The sequence below is a fragment of the Rhinopithecus roxellana genome, chromosome 11 (assembly GCF_007565055.1).
Source record: "Rhinopithecus roxellana isolate Shanxi Qingling chromosome 11, ASM756505v1, whole genome shotgun sequence".
NCBI lineage: Eukaryota > Metazoa > Chordata > Mammalia > Primates > Cercopithecidae > Rhinopithecus > Rhinopithecus roxellana.
Genome location: NC_044559.1, coordinates 37,667,155 through 37,693,830, shown reverse-complemented (window position 1 = coordinate 37,693,830; position 26,676 = coordinate 37,667,155). Strand labels below are relative to the sequence as shown.

The window sequence follows — 26,676 nt, the reverse complement described above, 5'->3', positions numbered from 1 at the left end:
ACAGCAACAATGACCTTTACAAATAGGACAGAAGTCCATTGTCGAAGGAAATAAAATCCATTAGAAAGGCCACCTAAAGTGCCTGGAAAGAGAGAGACGGTGGCAGAGGTAAGTGGGTGAGAAGTTCCAGGTGTCACCTGTGGCAAACTTGACTCCAGTCCCCCAAATCATTTTTGAAATGTGAACCCAGAAAGTAGAGAATGTCAAACTAACAGCTCACCCTCAAACTGAGTGCATTAAAAATTTTATTACCTCAATAGCCACACCATGTTTTCAACAAGGGTCAAGAGATTGCAAAACGTTTTCTTCCACAGTGTCACTGCTGCAAAAGTTATACCTGTGGAGGAAAACATTGTCAGCATGAGGCTCTTTTGCTTGTGGAAATGTGACTTCAGATGAGTAAACAGCATTTGGGCAACCCCCTGCATTCAGCTCCCCTTGACCGAAAAGTTCTGCTTTGCCAGGCAGAGTCCAAGTAATTCTTACTAACTAAACCTGCTCAAAGAGCACCCCTCTCCCGGACGAGCTCCGAATGGGTGGAAAGTGAATCAGCCATGTCAAACTGAAGCTTTGCAAACTGCAAAACTGAGGGGTCTCTGATGGGACTGCCTCTTTGGGTCTAGCAATGAGTTCCAGGGACCAACAGTGCCCCAGCCAGCTCAGAGGGACTTTCTCTGTCAAATTAAGGTCAGAGAGGACCCCTCATACACTGCTCTGGGAATGTAAAATGTGGCAGCCACTTTGGAAACAGTTTGGCAGTTCCTCTAAAGTTTAAACAGAGTTATCACACGGCCAAGCAGTTCCACTCCTAGGTATATACCCAAGAGGATGAAAACAAAATCTTGTACATAATTTCAAAGCAGCATTATTCATAATAGCCCCCAAGTAGAGACAACCCAAATGACCAACTGATAAATGAATACATAAAATGTGGCATAGTCATATAATAGAATAGTATTTGGCAATAAAAAAGAATGAAGTACTGATACATGCTACATGAATGAACCTTGAAAACGTCATGCTAAATGAAGGAAGCCAGTCATGAAGGACTATACACTGTATGACTCTATTTACATGAAACGTCCAGAATACGAAAACCTACAGAGACACAGAGTAAATTAGTGGATGCCTAGGGCTGAGGAAAAGGGATGTGCGGGTTGAGAAATGATGGCTAACAGGTATGGGGTTTCTTTTTAGGGTGATGAAAATATTCTAACATTGTGGTGATAGTTGCACAACTCTGTGAATATTCTAAAAGCCATTAAATTGCACACTTTAAATGGGTGAATTGTGTTTTATGGGAATTATGTTTCAATAAAATTTCTTAAAAATAAAAAAAGATCCTAGAGGGTTATTAGTTCTGAGAAACTAACCAAGTCAGGTTGGAGCAAGCACCAAGCATGAGAAGCTGGCCACTTCCAGCCTCTTCCTTCTCTTGCAGGTGTCTTTGATGCAAGGGGAACAGTGTGGCCAAGCTAGCCTTCCCTCCAGGTTTAGCTTCAGAATGTAGCTTCTTGATGAGAGAGACCTCATGTGGGTTGGGGACTCTGGTGTTTGGATTATACAGCATGTGTTCTATATTGTACTTAAAACAGGAACTCCACCCCCACTTAAATACTGAGAAATCCAGACATTTTCACATTGCATTGCACTGCCAGACCATATGGACTTCTCAGTTTCACATCCAGCTGGCTGAATTGATGGGCACAGTAGAAAGAACCCTGGATGGGCTGTCAGAAGACCTAAGTCCCAGTCCTTGTTGTGCCTCACAACTGAGTATAGTAGCCCCCCATTATCTGCAGTTTTGCTTTCCATGGTTTCAGTTACCCATGGTCAACTGAGATCCCATAATAGGAAATGGGAAATTTTAGAAACAAACAATTTGTAAGTCTTAAATTGCACATCATTCTGAGTAGCATGATAAAATCTTGCTCTGTTCGGCTCTGTCCCACCCAGGACATGAATTGTCCCTTTGTCCAGCATATTTCCTATTCATATAGTATGTATGAATAGGAAAAAAAACCCATAGTATATGTAGGATTTGGTACTATCTGAGGTTTCAGGCATCCAACTGGGGTCTTGGAGCATATCACCCATCCCCACAGGTAAGGGGGTCTACTGTACACAAAGTGATGGCCCGTTGACTGTGACATCTGATCCTTCCAATAATACACTGAGCAATTGGGATTATTGCCACTTTTACAGCCAGCAAAGTTAAGTCATGCAGCTGAGCAAAGTCTTGGTGTGTGTTTTGAAAACATTCTAAAGTCCAGTATTTTTCCCTTTAGATTCCCTACATGACCTTAGACAAGTTACTTGACTTTCCAAATCTTACTTCCTCATCTTAAAATGAGAGCAGTTGAGAGTCGACATTTATGTTTCCTTTATTCTCTAATATCCCATTGTTTTTTAATTATCCTCTTTTGAGGTGTCATTCTTTCCATATTTTAAAAACAGTTATGTTCTCTCCCAATGCCTACTAAGTAGGATTCTATTCTCTCAGAATGGAAGAACTTGTCATTATGAGCCAGATTCCTAACACAGTATGTATCCCTCTAATGCTATAGTCTCCAAACAAACCTGTTTACATTAGTAACTGTACATCAACTGGAATTAACTCAGAGATTTCCCCTATGTGCTTCCCAAGCGCTTTCCTTATTGTTTGAGATAAAACAGTCATTCATATTTGCCTGTTTCTTGAATCTGTGCCTATCTGTGCCTACATGCCTTGCCCCTGCCAAGTTGAATTTTGCCTAAGGAAAACAATTTTGGTTTTTCAAAGTAAATCAGATGGATGGATGTAGAGTTGAGATGAACACCTGGGAAGATGAATGGATGGATGGGAAGATCAAAGAATGGCTGGAGGGCCAGAAGAATGACGAGATAGGTGTCTGGGTGGATGGGTAGAGGAATAAGTGAATGGGTAAGTGGGTAAGTGATTAAAAGGATAGAGAAATGGATAGATGGGTAGATGAATGGATGAGTAGATGGGTACATAGATGAGTAGGTGGGCAATTGGATGAATGAATGCATAGACAGATAGATCAATATGTAAATATAAATAACCAAACTTAGATGCAATAAAAAATACATACTCGGTCCCATCTTCACCACTTTGCACTGTGATATGGGAAGCCCCCAGTTTGGGCTCAAATAGATTTATCACATGGCTGTTCCAGAGGAACTTAACTTTCTGTATTTTGCCAACATTGAGATCCACATCAATAGCACACATGTGACTTGCATCTGGTTTGAGGGATCCTCTGAAAATATGGACATAAAATGTTATATCAGCTGGATATATGAATACATAAGATGATCGCAATCTATCACTTCTCTAAACAATAGTTGCTGTTGTTGGTTTTCTGCAAACACCTCGAATGACTTCATACACATCCAGGGGCTGCCATAACATAAAAGTATTTGTGCAGAACACACCTTTAAAAAATATTCGACTCCAGATTTCCACTGTTTTAGTTTTTATCTACAGCTAAGTCAAATATTTGGGGTGGCATATTAATGGTCTAAAGTTTGCTACAGGACCATTTGGGGCAATGTCTTATGTTTAAAGATGCATGTGGTTCAGCAGATGCCATTTGTTAGCATCTCATGTGTATTACAGGAATTTGTCAAGGACATTTAATTCAACACAAACATTTTTATGTAAAAGTTAGTGCAAAAACAGAACCTAACTTTATTGCACAGGTTATGCATTCATCTAACACATATTTACCAAGCACCTCATATGCCCAGCAAAGGCCAGATGCTGAGGCTACACAACATGAATGAGATGGCCACAGGCTTCATGTGTATACCTATGTGTGTGAGGATGGGGTGTGTGTTGGTTATATGCCATACGGACGTGCCTTGCCTGAAGAGATTTTGATATTTGCAAAACCCAAGTCAGAAAGGAAACTATAGGCAATATCCCTGATGAACACAGACACAAAAATCCCCAACAAAATGCTAGCAAACCAAATCCAACAGCATGTTAAAAAGGTAATTCATCACAATCAAGTGGGTTTTATTCCAGAAATGCAAGGATGGTTCTACATATGCAAATCAACAAACGTGATTCAACATATAAACAGAATCAAAAACGAAAAATATATAATAATCTCAATAGATGCAGAAAAAGCTTTTAATAAAATTTAATGTCCCTTCATGATAAAAAGCCCTCAACTAACTAGACATCAAAGAAACATACCTCAAAATAATAAAAGCCATATATGACGATCCCACAGCTAACACTATATCGAATGGAGAAAAGTTGAAAGCATTCACCCTAAGAACTGGGACTAGACAAGGATGTCCACTCTCATTACTCCTATTCAACACAGTACTGTAAGTCCTAGCCAGAGCAATCAGGCAAGAGAAAGAAATAAAAGGCAACCAACTGGAAAAGAGGAAGTCTACTTATCTCTGTTTACTGATGACATGATTTTATACCTAGAAAATCCTAACAATTCCCCCAAAAGTCTGCTAGGCCTGATAAATCACTTTAGTAAAGTTTCAGAATACAAATTAATGCACAAAAATCAGTTACATTTCTCTACACCAAAAATGCTCAATCTGAGAACCAAATCAAGAACTCAATCTCATATACAATGGCCACAAACACAAAATATACCTAGGAATACATTTAGCCAAGGAGGTGAATAACCTCTACAGGGGGCACTATAAAACACTGATGAAAGAAATTGTAGATGACACGAACAAATGGAAAAACATCCCATGCTTATGGATAGGAAGAATCAATATCATTAAACTGATCTACAGATTCAACACAATTCCTATCAGATTAACAATGCCATTTTTTACAGAATTAGAACAATTCTAAAATTCATATTTTAGAATATGAACAAGAAAGAGCCCCAAAAACCAAAGCAATCTAAGCAAAAACAACAAAGCCAGTGGTATAACATTACCTGACTTCAAACTATACTACAAGGCTACAGTAACCAAAACAGTATGGTACTGGTACAAAAATAGACACATATATCATATATCATTGGAACAGAATAGAGAATCCAGAAATAAAGCCACATATCTACAGCTAACTGATCTTTGACAAAGTTAACAAGAATAAACAAGGAGGAAAGGGTTATTGAATAAACCTAATCAACAAATGGTGCTAGGATAACTGGCTACCCATAGGCAGAAGAATAAAACTGGACCCCTATTCTTCACCATATACAAAAATTAACTCAAAATGGGTGAAAGACTTAAATGTGAGACCTGAAACTATAAAAATTCTAGAAGAAAACATAGGATAAAACTCCTGTACATTGGCCTAGGTAAGGCGGGTGGATCACCTGAGGAAAGGAGTTTGAGACCAGCTTGGTCAACATGGTGAAACCCCATCTCTACTAAAAATGCAAAAAAATTAGCCAGGTGTGGTGGCAGGCTCCTGTAACCCCAGTTACATGGGAGGTTGAGGCAGGAGAATCGTTTGTACCCAGGAGGTGGAGGTTGTAGTGAGCCGAGATCCAAGATCTTGCCATTGCACTCCAGCCTGGGCAACAAGAGTGAAACTCCATTTCAAAAAAAAAAGAAAAAGGAAAACAGAAAAAAGTAAAGAAGTTATGACTAAGACCTCAAAGCAAATGCAGCAAAAACAAGAATAGACAAATGTGACTGAATTAAACTAAAGAGTTTCTGCACATTAAAAGAAGCAATCAATGGAGTATACAGACAAACTACAGAATGGGAGAAAATATTACAAACTACTCATCTGACAAAAGATTAATATCCAGAATCTATAAGGAACTCAAATCAACAAGAAAAAAACGAATAACCCCATTAAAAAGTGGGCAAAGAACTTCTCAAAAGCCATACAAGCCTCAAGCAAACACATAAAAAACTCTCAACATCACTAATCATCAGAGAAATGCAAATTAAAACCACAGTGAGATACTATCTCATACCAGTCAGAATGACTATTATTAAAAAGTCAAAAAAATAACAGATGTTGGCAAGGATATGGAGAAAAGGGAATGCTTACACATTGTTGGTAGGGATGTCAATTAGTTCAACCCCTATGGAAAACAGTATGAAGATTTCTCAAATAACTTGATAGAAAAATATAACTTCATTTTGACCCAGCAATTGCACTACTGGGTATCTACCCAAAGGAAAAGAAATAGTTTATCAGAAAAATCCTGCACTTGTATGTTAATCACAGCAATATTCACAATAGCAAAGTCATGGAATCAACCTAAGTGTCCATCAGTTGTTGATTGGATCAATAAAATTTGGCATATAGACAACATAAAATACTATGTAGATATAAAAAGAATGAAATCATGTCCTTTGTAGCTACATGGATGAAGCTGAAGGCCATTATCTTCAGCAAAATAACTCAGAAACAGAAAATCAAATACTGCATGTTCTCACTTATAAACAATGGGTACACATGGACATAAAGCTGGAAAGAATAGACACCAGGAACTCCAAAAGGAGAGAGGTTGGGATGGGGATAAGGGTTAAAAATTTATCCATTGGGTGCAATGTTCACCGTTTGGGTAATAGGTTCACTAGAAGTCCAGACCTCACCATTATACAATATACCCATGTAATGAATCTGCACATGTACCCCCTGAATCTAAAATAAAATAACAAAAAAAGAAAAAAACAATCTAGTCAGATGACTGACATTCCAAAAGGAGTTAGCACATGACTCATTTTAAATAGTGAGTTCCCTCTCTCTGGGCCTCACTCTTCTCATATGTAAAATGGGATGATTAAACTAGACACTGAAACTTTCTTCCAGCTCACATCCTAGGATTCAATGGTTCTGTATAATAGATGCCTAGATCCATAAAGCACTTTATACTCAGTCGATTTGGAATAATCTATTATGGAAAGTATGATCATTTCGCATTACTAGTGAACTTACTTGAAAATCTCATATTGTTTTGAGTTTCCATTACTTCCATACAAAGCAATCCTGATGTACCCATTCACTTCCTCTTTTCCAGAAAGTGTGACTGATACCTTATATCTCCAACCTGTCCAGAGAAATACAACCCATTTAATGAACTCATCTTATTGAAAAAATAATCTATGAAAACATTATTGTTCCAAGCTGTGAATCCTCCAGGGGTAAGAGGTAAGAGGACTGTGACTTAATTGAATTCCTGGGGCCCAGGAATTAAGGGGGTAAGGTTCTAGGTGGGAGCGAGGGACTCAGGGGTCAGTAAATATTATGGTTCGGCACAGTCCCTTAGGAACACAGCAAGGTATGTGCTCTTGATGAATGAAGGGCAGCTGATACTGCACATGTGTATTTTGACTGATACATAGTACAATGGACTGAATTCATGTGGGTAAGAGCCCACAAGAATGGGATCAGTAACCTCATAAAAGTGACCCCAGAGAGCTCTCTTGTCCTTTTTCCACCATGTGGGAGTATACAACAAGAAGACAGCAATGTGCAGCAGAACCTGATCGTGCTGGCACCATGGTCTTGGATTTCCATCCTCCAGAACTGTGAGAAATACGTTTCTACTATTTATAAGCCACCCAGTCTATGGTACTACGTTACAGCAGTCTGAAAAATGAAGACACTGGGTGTATTGCATGTTGTTTTGTCACTTGCCTTCTTACTTAATACACCTTAGAGGTTTTCTCTCTTCAGTATGCAGAAGTATAACCTTCTTTTTAATGGCTACATGTAGTATTTAATCTATAGTATTTAGTCATTTACCAACTGGCAGACATTTAGATTTTCCCCTCAACCTTTTGCTCTTAAAAACAAAGAGCGAGCATGCTTGAACACATCATCTTATGCACACATGCAAGTATTTCTCTATGGTATATTCTGAGAAGTGAAGTTACTGGGTTAAAGGAATGTGCATACAAAATTTTATAGATACAGCCAAACTGTTATCTTTTATGATAAATATTTTGAGGATTACAGGAAATACTGTTATGTGAAAAGTGTTTTGTAAGGTACTGATATAAATTTTTAAATTTGAAACTCCCTTAGAAAATAACTGCTCTTCTTTCCAGCCATTATATGATATTATTCATAGTAAATGAATCTTGATAATTTTTCTGTCTTGTACTTTTAAAATAAGAAACAGGGCAAAATGACATCACCACAAAGTGTGTGTGTGTATATAGGAGGACCAATATAATAGTCATGACTGCAGTGACTTCTTGACTTACAGTGACTTTCACATTGCCCTCTTCTGTTAATTGATGCATCCTTCCTACACCAGGGGTGGGTGAACATGTGACCCAGCCTGGGCCAATCATTATACTTTTCTCTGCTGGTCAGGAGTATTGGTTAGAGGGGTGAGACCCAACACAAATTCCATTTCACTGTCCTTTCATTACAACTTAAGCTTGTTGTAGTTAAGTTTCTATCCATCATTACCAAGGATACTGACTAATAAGGCTGGCACACTTTTTAAAATTATCTGCAAGAATTTGAAGTGAGTAAAATGGAAACTTACTAGTAAAGTTACCACTCTCTCCTGTGTTCAGGAAAAAGGTTTGTTCCACAGCACTGGTTTTCCCTTCAAATTTGTCAGCATAGTGCCCCATTTTGGGGCATCCTCCAGCTGGACAAGGGAAACAGTTATTCTAGTGGGAAAAAAAAACATAATGTGTCTGTTAGTGATAGACCTTTGACTCACTCACTTAATCAGTCAATTCATCTTCCTTCCTATGTCTATCTACCTATCTACCCATCACCCACCCAACCACCCACCTTTCATTTACCTACGCAACCATCCATCTACCCATCCATCCCCCATTCATCCTCTCATCTACCCATCCATCCATTCTCATACCTATCCACTAATCCATCCATTTCTGTATCTATTTACCCATGCACCCATGCATCCATGTGTCCATCCATTCTCCCTTCTATCCACTGACTCATGCATTACTGCATCTACCTACCCATGCATCCATGCATCCATGAGTCATCCATTATCCTACTTATCCACTGATCCATGCATTCCTGCATCTATCTACCCATGCACCCATGCATCCATGCTTCCATCCTTGGAATTGTGCATAGAATTGTGCTAGGCCCTGCAGAGTATCCAAATAAGTGCCTTGAAAACTTGGAGTATAGTTGAGAAAACAAGTCACATCCAGGAAGCAGTAAAATTAAAACATGAATGGGGAATGCAATACAATATATTTAGGGAGAAGTAAATAGGAGAGATAACAAGTTATTTCAAAAGAAGTGAGGAAGGGAAGATCCAGGACCATTTTCACTTTAATGTGAATTATTTCTCCAGACTTGTTCATTCTTATTTGTTGTTTCTCAAATGATAGTTCTGTAATTAGGCCCAGAGGAGGCAATTTGCTGTCTTCGAATAAGGGATTTGATTGCTTTATGCCACAGTGTCATCGTCATCTGCTCTTTGGCCTCACGCTACATCCAAAATGCATGGTGTGTAGAGCTCTTTTGTGATTTGGAGGAAATAAGACAAGTACTAGAGGCCACGTTGCTATCCATGACCCAGCAAGAACTAGCACAGTGAAGGCTTCTCACTGAACACTCACAGACCTTGGAGATCAAATATGATGTCCTTTTGACCTCAGTTCAACCCAAGAATGTCAAGGTTAAAATTAGTTTTGAAGGACAAAATGTGAGTTTAAACATCTTAACCAAGTAATTAAAGTTCAAGTCATCAAATAGTGAATGAATTTATGTCATCAATAACGAATGAAAATTAAATGAATGTCTTTAGTTTTAATACACTGACAAGGACCTGCTACTACCCATTGAAGCACCCCCTAAAAAATCAAACAATTTCAGAGAGTGGGATATTCTGCCAAATACCTGGTCTGAAATCCTCATAAGTGGCAAGTCTTCAAAGACCAAGAAAAAATGGGAAGCTGTTCTTGATTAAAAGAGACTAAAGAGACAACAAAATAATTGCAATGCAAGAAAAAAAGAAGAAGGGAAGGAAAGAAAGAAGGCAGGTAAACAGACATAGCTCTAGAGGGCATTATTTGGATAACTGGAGAAGCTTGAATATGTACTGTATATTAGAAAATATTAGTGTATCAAAGATACATTTCTTGAATGTTATTCTATAGGAGAAGGATCTTGTTTTTAAGAGATGGAGGCTAAAGTTTTTCTAAGTAACGTGTCATAGTGTCTTTAATTTACTTTCACATAATTTAGAAAAAAGTATACATACACACATATAAAATGTTAGCAATTAGTGCATCTAAGTGATAGGTGTATAGTATTCATCATTAGTCTTCTTTCACCTTCTTTGTAAATTGGAAATTTTTCTAAATGAACAACTGGGGACCCTAGTAAGGGCCCACCACAGTCAGGTCTGTGCCTTCCCCCTCTAGCCCAACCTGCTGCCTGGGGGAGGATAGCTTTGTGAGGCGCAGAATTTCCATTACCTCCTTTCATTAGTTGCAGAGTTACATCTCTTTGTTCCGTTCTAAGCCACAGGAACACAAAAACACCCCAAACAGAGCCACCAACATCTTCCTCAGCCTCCTGGGGTAACCTACCTCCTGAAACTCACTGTAGGAGGCACAGGGATAGCCCAGGAAGCCATCGGGGTTGAGGATGCTGCTTGAGTAATACTCGAAGCTTCGTAGGTGATTGCAAGCTGCAAAGTTACTAATTCCTGAAAAACAAAGACCCTGGGAGCTCAAAGGAGGCCTTTCACTTTTAAGTGTGAACAATCCATTCTGAGTAAGGAGGAATCACCTGCACATTTCACCGATGGGTGTCGGCTCCTGAATACCTTGGGACATCTGCTGAGGAGGGACCTACTCAGGGCTAGGTGACTGTGGAGGAGTGACATGTCCTGATAAGCACCTTTGTCCATTCTTCCAGGGGCCAGGCACGTAACACAAATGAATGAGGAGGGCTGGGGGCCAGGAGTAGGGTGGGGTGGTAGGGGAGAGAGAGACACAGAAAGTGACAGAGAGGGAGAGAGAGGCAGACAGAGGCAATTGGTAGGGGAGAGAGAGAGTCAGAGAGAGACAGAGAGTTGGTGGGGGAGAGAGAGAGTAAGAGAGAATCAGAGAGACAGTTGGTAGGGGGAGAGAGAGAGACAGAGAGTTGGTAAAGGAAGACAGAGAGACAGAGACAGAGAATCAGAGAGAGACAGAGAGAGTTGAGGGGGAGAGAAAGAGAGAGAGTCCGAGAGAGACAGAGAGTTGGTGTAGGGGAGAGAGAGACAGAGAGTCAGGGAGGGACAGAGAGTTGGTGGAGGGGGAGAGAGAGAGAGACAGAGACAGAGAGAAATGGAGAGAGAAAAAAAGACACAAAAAGAGATAGGATGAGAAAGACAGATTCAGAAAGACAGACAGAGAGGATAGATAGAGAGACAGAGGCGAGGCAGAAAGAGAGAGGAGAAATGCAGAGACAGAGGAGAGAGACATAGAGAGGGTATATATATATGCACACACACACTATAGTATATATACACACATACACTATAATATATATATTATGTGTATGTATATAATATATATGTATAGAGAGAGAGAGAGACTAAGAGAAGATAGTAATAGCTGTAAAACGGCCCCTCTAACCCTGCATAGTCTAGCCAGGTGTTACATGTTCAAAGCCCCAAATTGTCTGGTCCTCTGATTTTTCATAAGAAGCCAGTACCTCCACTTGTAGCTGAAAACCTTCGCATGCATGAGTGGGGGCAGCACATCCCCATCTTAAAAACAGTTACCGTGCCGGCCCATCCAATGCTGCTGCAGACCACGTCCTATCTCTGTGAGGACCCCAGACACACTGGGCAGGACTTCCCCATCAACCAGGCTTTTTGATTCTTCCTCTTTGCTATGCAAGGCACAAGGTAAAAGCGGTGACGGCAAGGTGACCATGACCTCCGGCCACTCTCTCACTGCATTTTATTTATTATCCTTTCCTTTCGAAGAAGTATGGAAATGTGTTTTTTTCATTTCTCTGGCTCCTTGGTAGAAAACTTCCCATGGAAATGCACAGTGACCCTGGCACACTTGTGGACCACTCCTGGGGGGTCTGCAGGGCTTTATCGCCACCCACTGAAAAAGGAACACTTCCCTTTGTGACCAAGGTGGCTTCGTTGTCCACGGCTCCCGGCCCTCAGCCCAGTGACTTCCAGCTGAAGCCAGATTCCCTGTGCCCACGTCAGCGCTCATCACCCGACAACAGCACCTGTTTCAAACTTAATTGTTTCTTTCATGCAAAATTGCTGCCCTGGGACCCCATAATGGAGGAGAAATGGATTTAATTATTCCTCAGTGCCCAGTGCCTGGGTGACTCGGAGCTTGACACAATAGAAACACTCCAGTGCTCATGGGCTGGTTCACTCGAAATTGCCTCTCTAATTAAACCTGGGCTCATTCCTATTATGTGTGCCCTGCTCATCGTTTGTGGGAGGTGGCAGCTATTATTGTGACTCTGGTGCACTTTCAGGGAGCCTGGAATGGTCACATCTCCCCAGGAGTTACCTGAGGGGACAAAAGCTCCGTTTATGTGCTGGTGGATGCTGGCGGTTGCTTTGTTGACTCTACTCTTTGACATTAAGCACGTGGAATATTAAAATGCCACACAAAGCTACTCAACTCAATGTAAAAGTACACTTCATGCCTGCTTTGGACGAGGCCCTGAGCAGGGTACTGGAGTGTCTGAAATGTGCAAAACACAGTCCTCGGCCTTGGGGAGCTCCTAGCTCAGAAAAATAAAGAGTAAAACGATTACAGGCCCAAAACCTCCCTTTTCAGAGAGGAGAGTGAAGCCTGGTGTCAGGGGAGGAGAAACAGGAATCGAAAAAGGCCAGAGCAAGGGGCAGCACATCAGATGGGGCAATGAGGTCACCTAATGGCGGGGCATGGGCCTGCTCTCTCAGATGAACAGAAATGTACACAGTGGCCAGCAGCCACCACGGGTCTCTCAGACCTCCAGGCCCCCCTCCTACACGTGCACCCCAAACCCACAGAGCACATCGCTCCTTTGTCTTCTTCTCAGCGAAGTCCCCTTCCATTTCTAGCACCTAACAACAGCAACCAGCAAGCAAGACAAGCAAGTCAAGGCCTTCAAATCTTGGCCTATGCCCTGCAGTTCTTCAAGGAGCAAGCGCTGCAGGTAGGATGGGTGGTCAAAGCCAGAGCCAACATGCCAGCCAAGCCGCTATCCCAGGATCCTGACAACAGGCAGATACACAGGCTGGGGCATGAGATCAGGGCTTTATAGTTAGAAATTGGGCTTAGATATAGAGTGGTCTTGGATAAGCTATGCAATTTTTTTTTTTTTTTTTTTTTTGAGATAGTCTCACTCTGTCACCCAGGCTGGTGCAGTGGTGCTATCTCGGCTCACCGCAACCTCCACCTCCTGGGTTCAAGTGACTCTCATGTCTTAGCCTCCCGAGTAGCTAGGAATACAGGCGCATGCCATCACGTTCAACTAATTTTTATATTTTTAGTAGAGATGGGGTTTCGCTATGTTGGTCAGGTTGTCCTCGAACTCCTGACCTCAAGTGATCTGCCTGCCTTAGCCTCCCAAAGTGCTGGGATTATAGGCATGAGCCACCATGCCCAATTGAGTTATATACTTTTTCTGATCCTTAGTTTTTAGATCTGCAAACTGGGGCTAATCAGAGTAACCATCTCACAGCATTATTGTGAAAATGCCTGGCACATTTTCACAACACTCCATAAACGGTGGCAAATGGCAGCATTATGAAGGCCAGCCCATACATTCGACTTTCTCCCCAAACAGAGCAATTACTGTCTTACTTCTTTAATTTACATACCTTCCCATATTCCATCGATATCAATAATGGTTGAAAGCATATTTTTCTGACACCCGGGCATTTCCTCTCCTCCATTTGGAAAGAAATCCAGATGGCCCACCTTTTGGCTCATTCCAAAACCTAAAACATTTGAAGCAGAGATAAGCGGCGAGGTGAGTGGTCCCAAAGTTAGGTTGTGGACGGGGCAAGACCCTTTTTGGCAAATTCTCCCTTCATCACAGTTACCACTGCCTCTAGCTCTGCAGAAAGTTCTCAGAGATGGGTGCTTGGCAAGATGAGGAGGAAGGAGAGGGCAGAGGAAGTGCGATGAGGGGGAGGCTGGGCTCTGGGTAAGTGAGACACAGATGTGTATCTGTGTGTCTCAGAAAGTCCTGGATAAGGCCGGGAGCGGTGGCTCAAGCCTGTAATCCCAGCACTTTGGGAGGCCGAGACGGGCGGATCACGAGGTCCGGAGATTGAGACCATCCTGGCTAACACGGTGAAACCCCGTCTCTACTAAAAAAAAATACAAAAAACTAGCCGGGCGAGGTGGCGGGCACCTGTAGTCCCAGCTACTCAGGAGGCTGAGGCAGGAGAATGGCGTAAACCCGGGAGGCGGAGCTTGCAGTGTGCTGAGATCCGGCCACTGCGCTCCAGCCTGGGCGACAGAGCGAGACTCCGTCTCAAAAAAAAAAAAAAGAAAGTCCTGGATCATATTGATATGCCCTAGTACCATTAGGCACCAGTAGACATATCAAGACTGGTGCAATTTGTATTACTTTACTCATTTTAAAATTTTGATGTCTACATTATATTATTATGTGGAGACTACATAATGTTATATTGTGAGTCATAGCATATGGCTAGGATCTTTGGCTTTCAAAGCGCATGAACCCATGATCAAATCCTGGTTTTACTTACAGATTTTGTGATCTGGGACAATTAGCCTAATAACCTAATTGAGCCTCAGTTCCTCAGCCATGTAATGGTGATAATAAACCCCACTTTTTAGAGTGTTACAGAATTAATGAGCTAATGTATGCAAAATGTTCAGTGTAGCACATAGTAAACACTAAGTAAGTGATAACATCATCATCATCATCAAAAACATACCCTTTATTGGCAAGTTTCATGAGTGGCTATGTAAGAAAATATTGAAAAAAGAACACTGATTTTAGAAGAATTAAATAAAGGGATAAAGTCTCCAACAAAACAAAGTGTAACCAAAGCTTCGACTGAAGTAGTAAGAAAAATATTCAAAAATTAACTTCGTATTTTGCAAGTACAGGTCAAGTTTTAAGAATAAATACTTCCGCCACATTAGTTACTCGTAGATTGGGGAAGGATGCAGAGTTTGAAGATTGATTGACAACCTTTCATAGACTACAGAAGGGTTTTTGTTTAACCCAGGACTGCAGGCGGATTCCACTGGCATTGTACTAGCTATTTATTTGGGACTGGTACCCATTTTGACTGGTTGGTGCCCAAGCCATTCCTGTAGCTATTTCAAATGACCTCCCCTGCTGTCTGTGTATGTGTGTGTGAGAGGGGATATCTGGACCCAATGTCATTAGCTGTAGCACAGGTCAGCAGGAGATGGGACTGAGGAACTCACCTAGGGAAGGAACTATGGGAGCAGAATCTGTGTGAATCACATCCACAAACATGGCGTCGGATGGGTCCAACCGAACCTCCTCAGGCGCACCCTGGAAGCAAGGCTCTGCTGGATCCAGCCCTGAAAGAGAAGGTAGGCAGGCTGAACTCTAAGAACTGGGATTTAAACCCAGTACTGGTAGACTGAGCTCCTACCTCAGCAGCTATGGTTCTGGGGGTTGGGTCTGCAGCTCTTGGTCTGCCTGGGAGAGAGAGTCTGGGACAGAAAGGCTGGGAATGGGGTCATTGCCTGTGGATGAACATTCAGAAATCCCCAGTGCCTGGCTCCATGAAGGATCTGGGTAGCCTCCGTACACCCCTCCTTTCCCTTTTTCTTTTTGTCCTCACATGTTACCATCTGGCTACCGCTCTCAGAGACTGCAAGACCCCAGGCCTTACCCAGTTGCACGCATCTACTCGTTTGTGTGACTCATGCCATTCTCCAGCCTGCTGTGCCCTTTCCCACATTCCTCCTTTATCTAAATCTTTCTCCTCCAAACCCAGCTCACACACCACCTCCTCATGGTTAAATGGAAAATCTAACCCCTCTCCTTTCTCAGCCCATTCCATCCACATTGTATTATTTTGCAAGCTGCTTTGATTTTTATTTGCCTACTTAGTTGTCTGCCTCCTGGACTAGACAGTGGATTTCCTGTGGCAGGGGCTGTGCCCAGGTCATCTTCAGAGAGAAACAGCATGGGAGGAGGAGGCCTCTATTCTTGGCCTAGTTCTGCTGCAGGTCAAATGTCTGTCCTCTCTGAGCTTCTGTGTCCTTATCGGAAAAGTAGGAATAATGACAACCACCTACCTTAGAGGGTCATTGTGAAACCCTCATGAAAAGATGTAAGAGAAGGGACTTCGCAAACTGCAAAATTCTACATAAACACAAACCAATACCCCCTCATCCTTCACCCAGTGCCTTGGGCAAAGGGACGTTCATTAAATGTTGATGTGAACTGTTTAGAGAAGTTAAACACTGATTTGGCTGCACAAAATAAATAGTTATTTGTGTCTTTGCCTTGTATGCATTCAGTTTAGTGCTTCATTCATCCATTCAGTATTTACTGAGCACCTTCTATATGGCGGGTCTCAGTGTGCATTTGCATTTTCTGTCTTTGCCTGGCACAGTAAAGACATTCAAACAATTATGTGGAACTGATGAATTTTTAAAACCATCTCACATTTTTTCTTTTACTTTGCCATACTCTGAAAATAATAGTCCTTAAGTCATGGATTTAATGTGCTAGTTAAATCTTTCTCTTTTCTTTGAGATCTCACTCTGTAGCCCAGGCTGGAGTGCAGTGGCACGGTCTCAGCTCACTGCAAGCTCCGCCTCCCGGGTTCATGCCATTCTCCTGCCTCAGCCTCTCGAGTAGCTGGGACTACAGGTGCCCCCCACCACGCTTGGCTAATTTTTTGTATTTTTAGTAGAGACGGGGTTTCACCTTGTTAGCCAGGATGGTCTCGATCTCCTGACCTCATAATCCACCCGCCTTGGCTTCCCTAAGTGCTGGGATTACAGGCGTGAACCACCGCACCCAGCCTCGCTTCTTTTCTTTTCTCTTTCTCTCTTTCTTTCTTTCTTTCCCTCTCTCTTTCTTTCTCCTTCCTTCCTTCCTTCCTTCCTTCCTTCCTTCCTTCCTTCCTTCCTTCCTTCCTTCCTTCCTTCCTTCCTTCCCTCCTTTCTTTCTTTCCTCCTTTCTTTCTTTCCTTTCCTCCTTCCCTTCTTTTCTTTCCTCCTTTCTTTCTCTTTTCTTTCTTTTTCTGAGATACGGTCTCCCTCTATTACCCAGGGTGGAGTGCAGTGGGGCTATCACAGCTCCCTGCAGCCTGGAACACGTAGGCTCAAGCAGTCCTCCCACCTGGGCCTCTCGAGTAGCTGGGACTACAGGCGATAGCCATCACGCCTGGCTAACTTTAAAAATTTTTTGTAGAGATAAGGTTTCACCATGTTGCCAAATTGGTCTCGAACTCCTGGCCTCAAGCGATTCTCCCGCCTCAGCCTACGAAAGTGCTGGGATTACAGGTGTGAAAAACAATGAATGCATTTTTATTTTTAATTATCTATTTTCTAATACACATTATGGAAAATTATTTTTAAATTTAAGACCCGTCATCACAAAAAATCGGTACCCCGGAGGACCAGCAGGGGCGCCCTTGGAAAGACCAGCAGGGGTGCCCTTCACCGTGCACACCCGGGGGCCTGGGACTCCGGCCCGGAACCCCGCGATCCCTACCTGTGATTCTGCCCACGCGGCCCCCCAGCCTCCTGCCCGCCTCCGCGGCCGTGTGCGCGCCCAGGCTGTGGCCGATGAGATGCACGTCCTCAGGGCCGTACCCCAGCTGCGTCTGCAGAGGGATAGCGCGTCAGGAACCACAGCACCGTGTGGGGACCGGGCTCCGGGCCCTGCCAGGGATGGGGGCAGGACCCGGGCTCGAAACTCGATCCCCACGGCTTGAGCACGCCGCCTGGGGCAGGGCGACCCCGCTCGCCATCTGCAGCCTGAGAGTCCCGCGGGCCGGCTCGTGCGCACGGCAACAGTGCTGACCAGCGGCCACCACGCCAACTGCAGGCCACCTGGGCGGGCGAGGCACACGGCCTGCCGCCCCGGACCACCCCACTCCCAGTTCTCTTCCCTCGTCCCTGCTTGGGGTATGGCCTGTCTGGGAGAGCGCGGGTAGAGTGGGCCCTATCTCTGCCCCGCCCCGCCCTGCCCCGCCCCATAGATCCTGCCGAAAGGTCCAGGGCCTTCCCTCGTGGGTTGGCCGTGGATGAAAACTCTGCACTGGGAGCTGCTGGGCAGCCCAGACTGCTCTCTGACCCCTGCAGAACAGCCTGCAAGGAAGCTCTATTTCAAAAGCGGAAACCGAGGCTTAGTTTGCCTCAGGCCCCATAGCTAGACAGTGATGGGGCAAGGTGTCTTCAGGACAGCAGGCAAAGAGGAAGGTTTTCATCTTGGGAATGGTCCTTCTTGATTACAACCTAGGCTACTGGCTGCTGGCCCCTACCCATGCCCATGGGTCCCCAGGCTGCCTCTCCGCGCCACGTGGTGCCTCCCTTCCCCTCTCTCTGACCCCTACCCACAGGACAGGGCCCAGGCAGGGTTTTACCGACAGTGTTTGTATTAAGAAAGCTGTCTCCGCCCCCACGACCCGAATGTTTTGCACAGCTTGGGTGTACATTGCCCGGGACCCGTGCCTCCAGTCCACACAGATGCAGTTCACCTTCTCCACTTCAAACATTTTCTGGGGAAGACAAACAAGGGAGATAAATCAATTTATAAACAGCCCCCAGTTGCATACCCCACAGATAGGCATTCACATCTGTCAAACACCTAGCCCATGCCAGAGTTTTGATATTCCTATACCTGCCATGACGGCACCCTCACTGCAGTGCTATGGACTGGACATGCTAATACCCACTTAACAGATATGGAAACTGAACCCCAGAATGGGTAAGTGACGTGTCTAAGGTCTCACACATCGTTAGGAACACAACCAGGTTAAAAAGACCACTTACTAAGTCAGATGTGAACAGACTACTACTCAATTACATGTCAAATTCATCTCCTGGTTGCACCAGCCACATTTCAAGTGCTGAATAACACACATGGCCAGTGGCTTCTGATTTGGACAGTGCATATATAGAACACCATCATCACTGCAGAACATTCTATTGGATAGCGGTGCTTTAGAGGGTAAAATTTAAGTGTTTTTTAACATCACAAAGGGGTTTTGCATACGTCATCAAGGATAAATGCCCAGTAGTTTGCTGCAGTCTCTACCTCGAGACTTTTTGACTGAACTCTGGGTGTCTTCAGCCTCATAGGAGATTGTTGGCTAGAAATTGGTAGGTAGGGAGACTTTGGCAATGGATGCCCTTGGGAACTGGGCTTTGCTCGATGGTGTTAAAAAGGACCCATCTCTCTCTGAAGTATTTCCTTTCCTGGTCTAAGGGAAACTGGGGGTGCAGTGTTTGAATCTGTGTGTTGGGTGCTGGTCTCACCAGGGAGTGGCCAAGTGGTGGGGCCCCACCTTGCACATGTCCGACGGCCAGGCTGTCCTCCCCCTTGTCTAAGAAGCCATGGATGATGAAGCGTGTCTTGCGGTCCAGTTGGAAGTTTGAAGCTTCAATGGTGTCTGGTTCTGTGCCAGTGATTAGCTAGTTTAATTTAAAAAGATTAATTTGAATGTTGGCCTTTCCAAGCCACAAGCCTATTACAGCCAGTTTCAGAACCGATATCATAGCTTCAACGCCCACGAAGTTGGGTCGGACTAGAAGGAGCTCCTGACCTGGGGTTGTGGATAGAATTCAAAAAGTCCAAGTTCACGGACTCTCTGTTTTAATTAATCCTTAATCCATATCTAGTATTTCAGTTAATCACAAAACTAGACAATAAACCACAGTGGTATTAGCAACACCTGTGACTCTGTCCCCGGTAGCAGTCACAGGTATTTTCAGGTCATAATATAATTACTGCAGATATCTAAAAATATCATTTGTACTCATAAATATTGTAAATTATAGTAGTTATTAGGCCAACCGCTAGATCTTGTTATTTAGTGAGATATAAAAAGCACATGTATGAATATATCACATATTTATATGTTTAAATGTTTTGGTAATTATTATTATTATTATTTTTTTTTTTTTGAGACGGAGTCTCAATGTGTTGCCCAGGCTGGAGTGTAGTGGCCGGATCTCAGCTCACTGCAAGCTCCGCCTCCCAGGTTTACGCCATTCTCCTGCCTCAGCCCCCGGAGTAGCTGGGACTACAGGCGCCCGCCACCTCGCCTGGCTAGTTTTTTGTATTTCTTTTTAGTAGAGACGGGGTTTCATCGTGTTAGTCAGGGTGGTCTCGATCTCCTGACCTCGTGATCCGCCCGTCTCGGCCTCCCAAAGTGCTGGGATTACAGGCTTGAGCCACCGCATCCGGCCAATTATTTTTCAATATAATTCATTTCTTTTGTAATCCAATATGTTTTGTTTTTGCATTTAAAAACATTGACCTGGCCAGGCATGGTCGCTCACGCCTGTAATCCCAGCACTTTCGGAGGCTGAGGCGGGCAGATCACAAGATCAGGAGATCGAGATCATCCTGGTTAACACAGTGAAACCCCGCCTCTACTGAAAATGCAAAAGTAAAATTAGCCAGGCACGGTGGCAGGCGCCTGTAGTCCCAGCTACTCAGGAGGCTGAGGCGGGAGAATGGCATGAACCCGGAAGGCAGAGCTTGCAGTGAGCCGAGATCACGGTACTGCACTCCAGCCTGGGTGACGGAGCGAGACTCTGTCTCAAAAAAAAAAAAAAAAAAAAAAAAAAAAACCAGCAACAACAAAACAAAAAAAACCAATGACCTAAGAAGGGGTCTTTAGGCTTCTCCCAGGTGGTGAAAGAGGTTCCTGGCACAGGAAAGGTGAGGAACCCCTGGACCAGAAGCTTAAGCGTGGGGGCAAATTCAGTTCAGTGGAACTGTGAGACTTTCGAACGCACTTCTAAATTACCATGGGCTGCTCGGACACCCTTCCACCAACCCCTACAGAGGAGACACCAGAAGAAGGATCACAAAATAAAAATAGCACAGTAACCATGTCCAGGCTGACTCTGGGCTGGCAGCACTAAGAAAGCTGGGCTGTCACATAGAGTCCCACAGTGGGTGACCTCAGAAACCTAGAGACAGACACCTGGCTCCCTAAACTCTGTCAGGGACCAGAGCTGTGAGCTGCTGGATTCTCAGCAATGTCTTCCTTGAAACTGTCTCCTGGTCACTTCTGACACCCTGGAGCACGTCTGATCTGCTTCTGCTGGGCAGACCTGCTGCAAACTGGAGGTTGCTCCAGAGGACCTCATCTTTTCTCTATTGTGGTTACATGTCCCCTCTCCCCTACCTGTCTTCTAGCTCTTCAGGAAGGATGTACACCTGCCCCCACCCCCAATGCCCAAAAGGCTTCACTCCCTCTGCTCTCCTGTGTAGAAATGAGACAGACTTTCCAGTGGCTACACCAGGTCTGGGCTTCTCCATAGATGCTACTCATAGTCCCTTCCTCCCAGGAAACAGGGCATTTATGCTGGGGTAGCCGCTGAAATTCTCTGTACCAGTGTGTGTGAATGTGTAAGTTTCTTGGTTAGGCATCAGTAGATTTCATCAGATACTCAGGCATTTATGATCCTGAGAGCTACGCATTGGATTCTATGTCTAGAATCTAATTTCTAGAAAATTCCAAGGCAGTGACGTATGCCCTAGACAGCCATGCAAAGACTCCACTGTGGCAGCCCAAATATACCCACCATGCAGCGTTTACATGCCCACTCTTACTTGGAAGTCGTTTGGATTTTCATTTGTGTACAGAAGAAAGCGGGTGTCAATGTCCTTGGGGGACCAGGGAAGTAATTTTATAGGTCGCTGAAGGATTCCTGCCCATGGTTTTTCATCAGAAAAGCAGCCAAGTTGTCCATAGCAGATCTCTTTTCCTAGGGTGAGCCACAAACAGGACATGTGTGAACTTCTGGAAAGAAGCAATGTCATATCCATACAGGAAAACTCTGCAGAACAGAGCCCAGGTTTGGCTAAGGCCAGTGCTGGTCTTTATCTTTGCCATCAACATTTCCCAAACTTCTGGGATGATAAGAATCACCTGGGGGCTGCAGCATGGCGGGGTGGGAAGGGCAGGTGGGGACAGGGGACAGTGTAGGGAATAGGTGTATTGCATATACACATTCATAAGTCCCTCCCTCAGAGATTCTGATTCAGAAGGTCTGGGGTAGGGTCCTGGAAACATTATATTCAGTAAGTGCCCCTTACCATTAGGCAAATTGGGGAACTGCTGATGTATAGGTTGGTGCAAAAGTAACTGCGGTTTTTGCCATTGCTTTCAATGGCAAAAACCGCAGTTACTTTTGCACCAACCTAATACAAACTGCTGCCTTAAAACCACCTCTTGCAGCTGGCCTTTTACATGTAAGCATCCAATAGTGAGTATTTATCAAGTGCCTACAAACGCTGTAGCACAGAGTTGCTACTTTGTTTTGCCATCTCTATTACATACAGCATAGGCCGTGCCCACACCAATTCACGTGTCTTCAAGTCATTCTTTTACGCATATTTTTTCAAATGATTCTCTGCCGTTTCATATTTTCCCTTTTGCTTTGAAAAGATAAGTTTCTTAAGAACAGGAATGATTTGTGTATCACACTACGTATGGCAGAAACTCAGTACATGTAATCCATGATCCAAATAACCACATCTAAGTCCGAGAGTACTTTCTGTGCCCATGACATAAACATGATCACAGGATACGGTCACTAAAGGTGACATAATTCCAACCCAAAGGATTACAATGGGTCCTTTCTCTTATGCTTCCTCAACTCCTGTACTGATGATGCCAAATATTGATGAATCATTAAAAAAACTCATAATAGTTAATACTTGTTTACTATGTGCCAGATACCATGTTAGTACTTTACTGGTATACTATCATTTAAGCCTGAAAACACAAATATGGAATCAGTATTATCTCCATTTTACTGCTGAGGAAACCAAGGCACAGAGAGACAAGGTAAGCTACCCGAGGTCACGGCTAGTGGTGGAGGCAGGATTTGAACCCAAGAAGTTTAACTGGGAATGAAGCTCGAACTCGAGGGGACACAAAGATAAACGAGATATGAACTCTGTCCAGAAAGAGAGGAGCTCTAATAGGGAAGCAATGCCGATGGCGTTGAATTCATTCCAGGAAGAGGGTGCACGCTTGGAGGTGGACTCTAGGAGGCTCAAGCAATGTTTGCCCCAGGGGAAAGGTAGCTGGTTAAATGAATGGGCTCGAATGCAAGACATTTGGGCTCTCTTAAGGGGAGAGCAGGAAAGCGTTGGAAGGTGTGAGTTGGTGAGGGTGAGGGGAGGTGGTGGTGGCAGTGGCAGTGCTGTGCTTCCACAGGCAGTCCTGTTTTTCTGGGACTCGAGTACAGGGGGCTGAGAAGCGGAAGAGCCTGAGGAGGCTGGGGGCAGTGAGAGTGAGGCTTGAGGCTTGGCCCTGATAGGGTTTCTTGCAACTCGGGAGGACCAGAAGCTGGGCAAGAGGGAAGGCCCCAGGAGGAAAGAGATGAGGAGAGAGCCTGGCGTGAGCCTTGGGGAATGTCCACCTTTGGGGCAGGAGGAGGCTGCAGGTCAGCAAAGGATATGAAGAGGGGTTGTATGGCTGGAGGAGCAGTCGCACCCACCCCAGGCTCCGCTGTCTGCAGCCCGGTCTCAAATCATGGCCAGGTTGGAAGGAGAGGCCAAGAGTGGGCTGGCGGGGTTGAGAAGACAAGGCGGAAGGGTCACAAGGCAGAAGAAAGCCCCCACAGGGACCCAAGGAGACCATGCCTGCTACAGCAGGGCTCGGGGGGCCAAATTGGGCAGTGAGGTGTTCTGGCAGGAGAGGAGGTGAAGCAGCCCCCACAGAGAGGGAACGGCTCCCAGAGGAACACGCCTGTGAAGGCGTAGGCAGATGGGAAGTCAGCAGGCTGGGGCTCAGGGGGCTCCAAAAGAAAGGGAGGTGATTTGTGTTTTAGGATGAGTAGAACTTGAATATCTGTATCTCCTCTGGACAGAACCAGGTGAGGGGAACAAATTGGAGAGACAGAAACGGTGACTCTGAGAAGAGGACACGTGGGCATGATGGCAGAAAGGCAGGCTTGCCTGGCAAGACTGGGCTTTCTTGGGAGGGGGCACATCCACATGGCTTTGGTCTGCAGGCAGGGACAAGGGCATTGGGACCCAGTGGGAACACCACACCCTCCACTTATCCCAGTCATAAAAGCCTTTGCAGGAAGAAGGGGGCCAAGGAGGAGGGTTACCAGAGATACTCCCGTGTCCAGCACATTGTCCTGTGTCTGCCTGAGAGTCAACATTCTCTGAGTGGCACAATTGTTTTCTCTAAGTAACGATAATGCTCTTTATAATCATTATAATAATTATTAATATACCTCTAGCTGCCTTACCAAAGGTCAGCCCAGGCATGTCACTTTCTCCCTAAAGGAATGGTGACAGCATCCTCACCTCTGACTGTGGCCAGCAGGAGAAGGCCGAGGGTCCAAGGGGGCAGCATCTACATGGATGGAAACAGACACTCAGACCCACGTGCACAGTGAGGCTGGCAGGGGCAGGACCCAGCTGAGTCAGGAGCCCCGGTCACACGGACAGTGAGTGGAACAGACACCCAGCAACCCCGGGCCCCACAGGCCTCTCCCTTGAGGTGGGGACCCTGAAGGCTGAGTCCTCCCAGTGCACAGGGAGACAGCAGCACGCTAGGATCCTGGACTCAGGGACTCCACTGTAGCGGCTTCCCTGCCTCTGGGCCATGCCCCTCTTGTAGCCTGGGCTGCCCCCGCCCTGCCAAATCCCCTGCCCACATGGGGCCCTGACTTACCATGCTGCACCAGAGCTTCCACGTAGCCCAGCAGGTTGGCTGTGGCCTTTTATAGCCAGGCTTTATCCTTTGGACTCCTTAGAGGAAAGGCCGGGGCAGGATAGATAAGGCACTGCACGTGGGTGCTTTGAACCTAACTTATCATGAACACATAAAACCAGCTCAGCCCCAGGAGCAGCAATGTTTATAAAGCGAGATTCAAGGACAGGAAAACCAGCTTTGGAGAAGGGAAAGAGCTCAGTTAATCTGAGTTTACAGGTTTAGTTGCCAAGAGATTGTGTCCCCAAAGTGGTAACAGGGAAACATCATGCCGTACATAGCACCTCTGGAACAAAATCCCTTTTGACACATGAACCCCCAAACCCACTGTGTTGTCCTATTGCTCTTGACAGACTGTGCAGGGCTAGGAAGTCAGGAGACTTGCTGCTCAGTGGAACTGACTGTTTTTGAAGACACACACCTTGCTTACTTTGGGGATGGAGTAGGTGGAGAACTACCTTACCTATTAGAGAATCTAGACAGAGAACAAAAATGAAGGCAACCTCACAGACGAAGCTCCAAAGAATAAAATGAGGCCGGGTGCGGTGGCTCACGCCTGTAATCCCAGCACTTTGGAAGGCCGAGGTGGGCAGATCACGAGGTCAGGAGATGGAGACCGTCCTGGCTAATGCGGTGAAACCCCGTCTCTACTAAAAATACAAAAAATTAACCGGGCGTGGTGGCAGGTGCCTATAGTCCCAAGTACTCAGGAGACCGAGGCAGGAGAATGGCTTGAACCCGGGAGGTGGAGCTTGCAGTGAGTGAGCCGAGATCGCGCCACTGTGCTCCAGCCTAGGGGACAGAGATTCCATCTCAAAAATAAAAAATAAAAAAAGAATAAAATGAACATGAACACTGTTCAAATACAACTTTGTTTATAAATAATGCAGTTTTTTTTTTTTTTTTTTTTTTTTTGAGACGGAGTCTCGCTCTGTCACCCAGGCTGGAGTGCAGTGGCCGGATCTCGGCTCACTGCAAGCTCCATCTCCCGGGTTTACGCCATTCTCCTGCCTCAGCCTCCCGAGTAGCTGGGACTACAGACGCCCGCCACCTTGCCCGGCTAATTTTTTATATTTTTTAGGAGACGGGGTTTCACCGTGTTAGCCGGGATGGTCTCGATCTCCTGACCTCGTGATCCGCCCGCCTCGGCCTCCCAAAGTGCTGGGATTACAGGCTTGAGCCACCGCGCCCGGCCTGCAGCTTGTTTTAAAAGTATTTCTGATCTGCACAGACTATACCTCGACCTGGAGATAAGGGAAGATATTTTCTTTTCTTCACTGCTACAGAAGAACCTGGGTGAATAACCAGGTGCCACCCGCCATGTTTTAAATGGGCATGTAATTTAGACACACCAAAGTGCATACATCTTAAGTTGAAAATATAAGTACAGTTTAGTGAGTTTTGACAAATATATACTCCTATGTATATTCCCCAGATCAAGATATAAAACATTTTCAGGCCGGGTGCGGTGGCTCACACCTGTAATACCAACACTTTTGGGAGGCCGAGGCAGGTGGATCACGAGGTCAGGAGATCGAGACCAGCCTGGCTAACACGGTGAAACGCTGTCTCTACTAAAAATACAAAAAAATTAGCTGGGCATGGTGGCGGGCACCTGTAGTCCCAGCTGCTTGGGAGGCTGAGGCAGGAGAGTGGCGTGAACCCGGGAGGCAGAGCTTGCAGTGAGCTGTGATTGAGCCACTGCACTCCAGCCTAGGCAACAGAGAGACTCCATCTCAAAAAAAAAAAAAAAAAATTTTCAGCAGCCAGATCTTTCTACCACCATCACCACCCTTGTAACAATACTCTGATTTCCATCATCATGGGTTCCTTTTGTCTGCTCTAGAAT

The 26,676-nt window shown here is 44.8% G+C and overlaps 1 protein-coding gene across 1 annotated transcript; it reads right to left on the bottom strand.

The window, feature by feature from the left end:
• Positions 1-227: 227 nt before the first annotated feature.
• Positions 228-24,868, bottom strand: LOC104682318 (pancreatic lipase-related protein 2). Its single transcript, XM_010388895.2, is given in 14 exon segments — positions 228-337; positions 3,096-3,263; positions 6,899-7,010; positions 8,463-8,592; positions 10,504-10,622; positions 13,752-13,871; positions 15,346-15,465; positions 17,621-17,732; positions 18,495-18,629; positions 19,419-19,439; positions 19,441-19,545; positions 21,701-21,855; positions 24,419-24,467; positions 24,789-24,868. Coding segments are annotated over 14 exon segments (1,413 nt in total). The 5' UTR covers positions 24,792-24,868; the 3' UTR covers positions 228-273.
• Between the last annotated feature and the right edge of the window lie 1,808 nt (positions 24,869-26,676).